General features: G+C 55.7%; 1 protein-coding gene across 1 annotated transcript; it reads left to right on the top strand.

Moving 5' to 3' along the window:
* Positions 1 to 3322: 3322 nt before the first annotated feature.
* On the top strand, positions 3323 to 9981 carry IGFL1 (IGF like family member 1; the record flags this gene model as incomplete). The annotated part of the gene is made up of 5 exons (XM_040978194.1): positions 3323 to 3347; positions 3806 to 3862; positions 3955 to 4211; positions 9441 to 9456; positions 9972 to 9981. Coding segments are annotated over exons 1-5 (365 nt in total), but the record flags the coding sequence as incomplete, so codon positions are not given.
* Positions 9982 to 10622: the final 641 nt, after the last annotated feature.

Genomic DNA, 10622 nt, shown 5'->3' with positions numbered 1-10622 from the left:
TCCTGACCTCTGAGAGGCTACAGGGGCTGCAGGAGTGCCACTTGGATCCTGGGTCACAATCCAGCGGGTTCCTTGGCTTCTCTCGTGAAGGCAAGGCCCCTGTGTGATGTGGTGGCCTCCCCTCCCTGTATTGGAGGAGGACAGGACCAGAGCAGGGCAGGGCTCAGCTTGAAACCAGACTGTGCAGGGAGCAGGCTCAAGTGCTGAGATCTCACTTTGAGGCCCCTCCCCTCACATACCTGACATTCTCAGGCACATTCCTGCCTGGGACCTGGGCGGGGCTCCCTGGGCCTGCAGGAGTCCCAGCCCTGAGCTGCCAGGAGGACGACTCCTGGTGCTGCTTTCCAAGGAAAAGAGCCAGTATGTGGGACAGGAAATGATCATGTAGAGATAAGACATGCCTGTATCGTATCCCAGGGTTCACTCCCCAGGCCGGGAAACTCCCACCTGGGTCTCCTCTATGGCTGTCAGTGGGCAGGGCTCTCCTGAGCAGCTGTTGGGTGCCCCTGGATGGCAGCTCAGGACCCTGGGCTTCTGAGCAGCTGAACCCACTGAGCAGCATGGGGTCCTTGGCCAGGGTCTGGGTTACATTCAGAGCTGAAGAATTACAGCCAGGAGCATTTGCAGTTGGCATCTCACATCTCCTTTTTAGGAACATAACTTTAAACAGCAAAAAAAGAGATTTATTTATTTATTTTTATTGCAAAGTCAGATACACAGCGAGGAGGAGAGACAGAGAGGAAGATCTTCCATCCGATGAGCCACTCCCCAAGTGGCCGCAACAGCCAGTGCTGCGCCAGTCCAAAGCCAGGAGCCAGGAACTTCCTCCTGGCCTCTCACGCAGGTGCAGGGTCCCAAGGCTTTGGGCCATCCTTGACTGCTTTCCCAGGCCACAAGCAGGGAGCTGGATGGGGAATGGAGCTGCCGGGGATTAGAACCAGCGTCCCTATGGGATCCCAGTGCATCCAAGGTTAGGACCTCAAGCCACCAGGCCACCATACTGGGACCAGAAACGTAACTCTGTTAGAGGCTGATGGACCAGTGTCAGCTGCAGCAAGTGCAACTGGGGGCTTTGTCTCAGGCCAGTCTCTCACATGGAAGCCAGTTGCCCCGCGGAATTGGCACCAGAGGTGGCCACAGAGGGGCAAAGAGTGGCACTGGACAGTGCTGTGTCTGAAGGCTTTGTAGCACCATGAGAACGGTTAGGGGCAGGACTGGATTTAGGACCCTCTGAGCCTCAAACCTCGTGCAGCTGAGTCGGGGCTCTTGGGTTTTAGGGAAGCCTGTCCTGGGCCTCCTATTCCCTCACCCTTGCCCCCTGCCCCAAAGACTCCCTGTCCTCGGCAGGAGGGACCCTGAGTTTCCCTCTACTTCCTCGCCCTGGTATGACTAGGTATGACTCAGCAGCCTTGATATAGCACAGGAGCCCTGGGCTGGTGGCCCGGCTCCACTCTCACAACTGGGCCAAGAGCCTGTCTGGGGCCAAGGGCGTCTCTCTCTTTCTCCGATGTTGCGTCAGGCCCAGCCTTGCCCTGTTCCCATCTGCAGAGGTGGCAGGCCCTGGCCATGGCCCCAGGCAAGAGTCTCAAATCTGCCTGGGCCCAAGAGCCCGAGAACAGAAACCTTCCTGGGGAGACGTGATGGGGCAGCTGTGCCTTGGCTCTTGGCCGTGGAGGCAGACTCCACAGCCTAGCAGAGTCCCAAGTGCATGGGCTGTGCCTCAGGGTGAGAAAGTCGAGATGACATCAGTAGGAGCCCTGGGGTGACAGGCAGGTGGCCCGGGTGACATCGCTGCCTTGGGTGCAGGAAGTCCCATTCTCTGCTGAGTTCTTCCTCAACCGGCACAATCAGCTTCCCCTCTGCCAGCAGTGTGGGGGTCCCTGCTGCCGGAGTGCCCCCATGCCTGGGTGTGTAGTGGTGCTCTGAGATTCCCTGAGATATTTGATGACTGTTGGTCCTGGATGCAGGGCCTCACCTATGTGGCAGGTGACAGCATAGGAGTAGGACCCCTGTGTCAGCTGTGTGTGGGCAGAGGGCAGGTGCGGTGCCCTGCAGGGGGCACAGAGCAGGTTATCAGTGGCCCTGGGGCTGAGATTCCTGCATCCACTGCCATCCTTAATTCCAGCTGGGAACTGCGCACCCTGGAGCCCACACCATGGACACCCTGGAGTGACTGAGATGTTCTGTTGAATCCTGGCTCCTGCCATGGCTTCCTCATGCCAGGATGGGGCCACTCTGTTCCTGCTGCCCTGGTCAGTGGCACTGCTTTGGTGCCTGCCACGGGACAGGTCACTGAGCAGCCTGGGACTGGGCCTGGGCTCTGGATGGGATGGGAGGGGCTGGTGTGTGAGGGTTAAGGGTCTCCTGGATGAGAAGAGACATGGGGCAGGGATTCTCGGCGGCTGGCAGCTTGAAGAGGAGCTCCTTTCACAGCCCTGACGTGTCCCCTTGCGCATGCTTTTTGTCCCTCTCAGTGCAGTGCCCCTGTACCCCCACGTCCTCACCCAAACTGCCCTCTCCTATGCAGCTCCCTTTCTCATCGTATCCCAGCATTGAGGTGACCCTTCTCAGCGACCAGTCCACCTCCATGACCCCGTATATACACATCTGAGGGATGGATGCGTCTAAGATGCTGACGATGGCTGCAGAATTTCTCCTGCTTTCCCAGGGCACAAACAGGGAGCTGGATGGGAAGTGGGGTTACCAGGACCCGAACCAGTGCTCTTTTAGGATCCCGACGCATGCAAATTGAGGACTTTAGCCACTAGGCTATTGTGCCAGGCCTGATGCTTCATTTCTGATCCAAATCCCTATTGGGAGAGCAGTGGAGGATGGCCCAAGTGTTTGGACTTCTGCACCCACACGGGAGACACACAGGAAGCTCCGAGCTCCTGGCCTCAGACCGGTCCAACTGCAGCTGTTGTGGTCATTTGGGGAGTGAACCAATGGATGGAAGATCTTCTTTCTGTATCTCCTCTCTCTGTAAATCTGTCTTTCCAGTAAAGCAAGAACTGAGCTAGATTGTGAGCTGCCGTTGAGGGAGCAGCTAGTGCAAGCTGGTTCCTGCCCTGCTGTGGCCCACGTTGTTTCAGGACTGGAGGGGGGTTGAGGGGTGGAAAAATTCTGGTTCTCTCTTCACACTCTGGCTGATTCTGAGCTTTCTGCTCCACAGCAAGACACACCGTCCTGCCCCAGGGCCCCCGCGTGTCTCTGCAGGTTATACAGCCCGAGATTCCGTGACGTCACCAGCTCGTCTGTGGATAAAAGCACCTGTTGAGATGCAGGTCACCCAGCACCTCCTCCTCAGCCGCCAGTCCCAGCCATGGCACCCTGCCGCTGCACCCTAGGTAAGGGACAGAGTCCTGAACCCACCTGAGCCCCACCCCCCATCTCAGCCATCACTCAGGCAATGACGCACAACCCCTCTTGTCCCCTTGGCCTCATCCTGCCCCAGGCTGACCCAAGCCCTTGCAAAGACCCCAGGCCCTCCTGCTCTCAGCACCCTCTCTGCCTCCTACCTAACACTCAGCCTTGTTGTTCCAGCTTCCTTCTCAGCCTGACCCTCCCTCTCCCCCCCTACCTGGCTGGGCATGTGCTTCATCCTCTTCCTCCTTCCCTTCTGTAGCCCTCCACCCCATTTTCCCCAAAAGCCCTACCCACCAGCTCCGCTGCCCCTGTCCTCTTGCACTCGACTCCAGAGAGCCCAGATCCCACCCTGAACCTCAGTTAGGACACAGAGACCCCCGCCTCGGGCCCTAACCACCCCAGACTGCCCAGCAGCTCACCTCACCCTTGCTCCCCACAGTTACCTCGGCCACTCTCTACCTCCTTTTCATGGTCCTCTGTCCCCACCGAACCACAGGTGAGCCAGGAGGGCCAGGGGCGGTGGGGGTAGGCTTGGGACCCAGCTGCCACCACTGCTTCTCCATGTTGCACCCGCTGTGTGTCCCACAGCACCCCCCACGAAGGGCCACCTGCTGCTGTGCCAGCCATACCAGAAGTGTGGAGACAAATTCTTCGACCCTCTGCAGCAATGCTGCCACGATGATGCTGTGGTGCCCTGGAACAGGACCCAGGGCTGCGGGGAATGCATCTACAAGGTCTGTGAGGAGCAGTGCTGCGCCCCGCACACTTTGCACAACTTGCTCATCGTCAAGCCAAGGGGCCAGGACTGCCAGGCGAGCATAGCCCCAGAAGACCGACTCTGTCCGGTGAGGGCCTGGCTTGGTGTGATGGGGCTGCAGGGCAGTGGGGCCAGCCGGGAGCCCTCCCCTCCCCTAGCCTCTGCCAGCCCCACTCTCTCTGAAGTCTCCCTCCCCAACTCCCTGCACCTCTTTTGCAAGCCCCATGGCTTTGCCCCTTTCTTGCTTATACATGTCTCTTTCTGCAGTCTAAAACCTCAGCCAAGTCATAGCGCCTGAGACAAGGGACAGGAGCAGGTAATGGACATGGAAATGCTATGCCCCGATTCCTTCCTCATTTGGTCCCCTCTGACCTCAGCCTGCACCTGCTAGGGCAAGATCCTGCCCTTTGCCTATAACAAGCATGGCTGCGAGTAGGGGAGTGGTTCTTTTATGGATGACTAGTCCCTGGGGGCCCTGACCACCCACACCAGCCCTCCAAGCCCATGTGCACAAGCATGGTGTCCTGGTGGCCCCAGGCCCTGCCTTCTGCCCTCGGGAATAAAGCACAGGCCTTTTGTAGAAGCAGCATAGTTTGTGTTGTTATCTGGGAGCTGGGAGTTGGGGAGGGTCCTGAGGTCCTTGTTTGGTTGGGGGGTGGTGTCACACTAACCATGAGCTGGGAGGAACTTCAGCGCCAAGCCAGTGTCTTGCCTGATCCTCTCAGAGACTCCCCACCCCAGGTGACCCCTGGTGTTTCTCTGTCCCTTAGGTGTGGAAAGAAAATCATGTTGGGATCGGTGCAGTGGCTCACACAAAGGCTAACCACCCACCCGCAAATGCCAGCATCCCACAAGAGCGTCGGTTCGGGTCCTGGCTGCTCCACTTCCAACCCAGCTGGCCTGGGAAAGCAGTGGAGGATGGCTCAATTCTTTGAGCCCTTGCTCCCATGTGGGAGCACCCGAAAGAAGCTCCTGGCTTCGGATCACCTCAATTCTGGCTGTTGTAGCCATTCGGGGAGTGAATCAGCAGATGGAAGATCTTTCTCTCAGTCTCTCCTTCTCTCTGTAAAATTTCCTTTAAAAATATTTAAAAATAAAGAATATTGTTTTTAAGTAACAGCATGAAAGAGCAAGCCAGATCATCCTCACCAGGAGGGACAGTCCTAGAGGCTGGAGGGGCAGGGCAGGGCCAGGCTGGGAGCTCCCCTTTTCCACCCCTCACGGCATGGGGTTTTTGCCAGTTTTCCCAGAGCTACTTCTTGCCAGGCTGGGGTTAAACTGGGGAATATCTCTTGAGAGCTGGAGTGAGGACGAGAAGATGGGAGTAGGGGAGGGAGCAGAGGGGGGCCGCAGGTTCAGCTCTTGGGATGGGAAGCAGGAGCCAGGCCTAACAGGGGCACTGCCAGCTCTCTGGCTCCTTTCCTTGGTAGGAGTTTGGGGAGGAGGGACTTTGAACCCAGGCTCAGTTAGGGGAGGAAGGCTGAAGCCCCCCATTTCCACATGCCCTCCGCCTAAGCCCAGTGTGCCCCAGAACACTCAGCATTGAAGTGACTGTGGTTAGAACTTTGGGGGCCCATGGGCTGAGTTTAAAGCTACTGGAGTGAGGGCCTCATATCAGAGCCATGCTGGGAGACCATGAGGATGGGGGACCTCAGGGGAGGCGCCTGTGGCCACCCTGGCCCTCGACTTGCCCTGGGAACGCCCAGGTCTGAGGAGCTGATTACCGGAAATGCCTTTCCTGGACTCCGCCATGGAGTTCTGGGTGCAGAATGTGCTTGTAACTGTACTCAGTGCTTTCTGGAAAGTTCTATGCATCTGCATACAGGCCCCAAAAGAATTATAAAACACATACAAATTGTATTTTGTATATTCTGGATAGCTTACTAAATTCTTTTGGGGGGCTGTAAAGGTTGAATAATTTATCTGAAAGACAGAGTGATAGAGAGAGAGAGAGAGACCCTTCTATCCATTATCCCCTTTCCAAATGGTTCCAACAGCTGGGCTGGGCAGGTGCCAGGAGCCTAGGGCTTCATCCAGATCTCCTCAGGTTGCCCACCCACGTCGGGCCTGAGGAGACTGGAGGTCATGTCCAGCTCTTCTCTCTCATGAGGGAGCGCCCCATCCTGACTCCTCTGACCACACCCACCTCAGCCTCTCTCTGGGACTCCTTGGCATGGGCAGCTCTCCCCAGGGACGCCCTGCTGGGTTCCAACCTCTCCATGCCCAGCATTCCACATGTCCGCTTTCCTGATCCAGCTCATGCTGGTCAAGTGGCAAGGTCAATGTGACCCTCCCTGACAGTGGAGGTCCCGACAGCTGTGCTGCGTCCAGGGGCTATAGGGGCCCCTTGTGGAGCCGTGCTCAGAGAGGGATGATGGGGTGGGGTGGCCGAGGGTGCAGGGGACAACCCCTAGGGGTTACTTGGGGGGCGGGGAGGGGATCCTGCGCTCTTCTTCAAGGCCCGTCCACCGTCCTTGTCACCTACTGAGTATGATGTTCAGCAACTCCCTGAAACTTCCATCCTTTGGGGTTTCCACTCTGATGCTTGGCTTCAGGCTGGGGACGCTGGGGTCCTGTCCTGTCCAGTCCAGTGGGACACAGGGCCCTCCAGGTGCAGGCAGCCACCTGATGCTTGCTGGCCAGGTGACAGGTCACCGCTCAGAGGGCAGTTTGCTCCTGGTGGTGTGATTCTTAGTTCTGGGAGCAGCGCTAATTTGGGTTGACTTACTTATTAATTTTAAGAGATGCATATATTTATTTTGGAAAGTCAGATTTACAGAGAGAAGGGAAGACAGAGAGAGATCTTCCATTCTCTGGTTCACTCCCCAAGTGGCCACAACGACAACGACCAGAGCTGAGCCGATCAGGAGCCAGGAGTTTCTTCTGAGTCTCCCATGTGGGTGCAGGGTCCCAAGGCTTTGGGTCATCCTCAACTGCTTTCCCAGGCCACAAGCTGGATGGGAAATGGAACAGCTGAGACATGAACTGGTGCCCATATGGGATCCTGGTATGTGCAGGGTGAGAATTTAGCGACTGAGCCATTGTACTGGGCCCTTTTGTATTGATTTAAAAACATGAAGATGCAGCAGTCTGGTCCCAAGGACTCACTCAAGCCCTGGACCCTGGCTGTCCTGCATCGCAGCCTTCCTACGCATGCTTAATTGTCTCATTGGCTGAGTCCCTGAAGTGGTTTTGTGCACAGGACATTGATACTGTCTTTCACAGACGCCCTGAGAGGGCCACTGTTGCTTTGTCGGGTTCCCCCATGGAACTCAGAGCCCCTCAGGGAAGCCCCCAGCCCTCAGTGCACCCAGCTGGTGTGGCTCCATCTTTGAGTGCCCAGTCGGGTGTCTGTAGGCAGGGTTTCTGGGCTGGCTGAACCCACCAGGTGCTCTCTGTGCGCAAGCAGGGGGCCGTCCCATGGACAGTTTCCTCCTGTCGTCCGTCCATGTGCAGGTGGAAAACACCTGGGTCATCTGACCCAGGCAGGGGGACCTGAGGTGGGTGGAAGCCCGCCTCCCAGCCCCAGTAGGAAGTTTTGCTGGCATCAACAATGTTAGCGGTTATGAGAAGCGGCAGGGCTAAGCCTGCCTCACAGAAGAGGGCTGACTTTCACCTAATTACCTAGATTGAAACTAAAAAAACTTCAAGGTGTTGGGTGAGTGAGGAGTGGCTAATCCTCTCCCTCAAGTGCTGAGATCTCCTACGGGTGGCAGTTCGAATCCCAGTTGCTCCAGTTGCTCGACTTTCCTCCCAGCTCCCTGCTCATGGCCTGGAAAAGCAGTAGAGGATGGCCTAAGCCCTTGGGCTCCTGAACCCTTGTGGGACAACAGGAATAAACATCTGGCTCTTGACTTTAGATTGTCCCAGTTCCAGCCATTGCAGCCATTTTGGAAGTGAGCCAGAGGATGGAAGATTCTCTCTGTGAATCGGTCTCTCAAATAGTAATAATAACCTGTGCTTTGGCTCCCTCGTGTGGCCTGTGGGGGAATTATTCACATCCATACTTGAAGGACTTTTCCCATGTGAACTTGACCCACCCCAGGTCAGCACTGCTTCCTATCACGAGAAAGTATGTGATGAACACGGCCACGCTGTGTGGGCCCGGCACGATGGTTCAGTGGCTAAATCCTCATCTTGAGTGTGCCTGGATCCCATACAGATTCCGGTTCATGTCCTACCTGCTCAACTTTCCATCCAGCTCCCTGCTTGTGGCCTGGGAAAGCAGTAGAAGATGGCCTAAAGCCTTGGGACCCTGCACCCATGTGAGAGACCCGGAAGACACTCCTGGATCCTGGCTCCTCGCTTCGGATCAGCTCAGCTCCGACTGTTGCGATCCCTTGCATGAGGCTTTTCCCCTCTAAGTAGGAGGTTGTCTTGGGTGACCTTTTTGCAAATATTGTATTATGTGCATGAGTACAAATAACTGTGGAGTGTGTCATCCGCAGAGATGCTTATCAAGAACAAAACTGTTGCTTGTGCTGGGAGGGCCGTGGCTGTAAATGTTGCACAGAAAAGTAAGAAACAACCCATGCGAGCCGGAGTTCAAGTGCACAAGCCAACGTTCCACCTGCAAGTCTGGAATCCCTTAAGAGCACCAGTCAGAACCCCAGGCGTTGCACTTCCGATCTGGCTTGCTGAAGGGTATTTTCTTTTGTCTCCTTTTCCCTTTAACCTGGCCAATAATTAAGTAAATAAATATAAAATGGATAAGACCAACCCAAAATTTTAAATAACGGTTACATGAGAACCAGCAAATGGAAGATCTTTCTGTCTCTACGCTGTAAAATCTGACTTTTCAACAAAAAAATAAAAATAAAATCGAATAGATCTACCGATGGAGAACCTCAGGTGGAGAAACATAAAGACCATGGGCAGTGGTAATGTGTCAGCGTTTACAAATGTTTCTGACTGCCACCAGCAATGTAAAACTGGTATTCCAAAGAAACTAAAAATATTCTTTAAAAAGTGCATCCCAAGAAGGCATGATATGGGATTTCCAATGGCACTCACAAAGATGTGCAAATCACTCTCCTCTCCGAGAGGTTCTGAGCTGGCATCCCAGCAGGAAACACTAGAGGGCGAGAAGGAACTGCGAGAAGGCCGACGGGGGAGAACCACAGGGCACAAGGCACCTCCCTTAGATCCTGGCGCAGGCGCATGGGTGCTGGATTCTGAAATCCCCAAGGAAACCACGGAGCGACTGGCAGAGCACAGTGGGTGCCTCGGATCACTCGGGCGTCAGCTCTGTCAGTGCCCGTGCCCACGAGGAGCCGGAAGACTCATGCCTGCACTTTTGGACCTGGTTTTGTCGCAGGTACGAGTCATGGCAGGTGCGTGGGCCTGGTGGGTTGGAGACGGCGCCGAGCTGCTTAGGCGCGCGGAGACGCGAGTCAGGCGCTGAGGCGCGGGCTTGGGCAGCTACCATGACCCCTCAGCCGAGCACTGGTTGGCGCCGGAGTCCCCGGGGCCCAGCATGCAGCAGGGCCTGTGGATTCAGCTGCACCTGCGCCTGTGCCTGTACTAGGCCCTCCGGAGCACCTGCCTGTGGGCTTGGGTGGTGGAGCTTCAGAGTGGGTGAGGGCTGAACGCTCGCACAGTCGAGGTGCGCTAGTGTTCAGACTAGCGATGGAGTCTCTGTGAGAGAACCCACACCCTCGAGGGAAGCAGTGCTGCCACGGTGCCCACAAGGTCGGGATGGCCAGGGTCAGCTCAGGGTCCCACACGAACGGTGGTAGTGGAGTGAGGGCTGAGAAGATGCAGGAACTGAAGCGTTGGGTGCACAGATGGCAAGAAAGGTGTCCGGCTCACACCCCCCCCCCCCCCCCCCCCCCCTTTACGCTTGCAGAAAAGGAAGGGTGAGTATAGTTAAACTTATCGTTTCACTTTCATGTATTTTTTTTTTAAAGATTTATTTTATTTTTATTGGAAAGGCAGATATACAGAGAGGAGAGACAGAGAGGAAGATCTTCCATCCGATGATTCACTCCCCAAGTGAGAGCAATGGCCGATGCTATGCCGATCTGAAGCCAGGAGACTCTTCCGGGTCTCCCACGCGGGTGCAGGGACCCAAGGCTTTGGGCTGTCCTTGACTGCTTTCCCAGGCCACAGGCAGGGAGCTGGACGGGAAGTGGAGCTGCCGGGATTAGAATCGGCTCCCACATGGGATCCCGGGTGTGCAAGGCGAGGATCTTAACCACTGCGCCATCGCGCTGGGCCCCACTTTCACGTATTCTTGGGACCTTTCAAATTAATCAGCAAGGGCATACATAGAATTAAAATGACCGGAAAAACTAGTGTGTTGGGACCCACTAAATTCCAGACAGGAAGGATCAGAATTACACAATAAATTTGAAATCGAAAGCAGCGTAAGATGCTCCCTGCCCGCCCAGGTCTCCCATACAAGAAAAAAAATTGCTATAGAGTCCTTGAGGAAGTGGCAAATCTATGTCAGGGGCAGGAAATAAGCAAATGTACCAAATGGGCCTGGATCATCTTG

This window comes from Ochotona curzoniae, unplaced genomic scaffold (assembly GCF_017591425.1).
Source record: "Ochotona curzoniae isolate NIBS_2020 unplaced genomic scaffold, NIBS_Ocur_1.0 contig_2861, whole genome shotgun sequence".
Classification (NCBI taxonomy): domain Eukaryota; kingdom Metazoa; phylum Chordata; class Mammalia; order Lagomorpha; family Ochotonidae; genus Ochotona; species Ochotona curzoniae.
The sequence above is the reverse complement of the archived record's forward strand: the minus strand, read 5'-3'. Positions and strand labels throughout refer to the sequence as shown.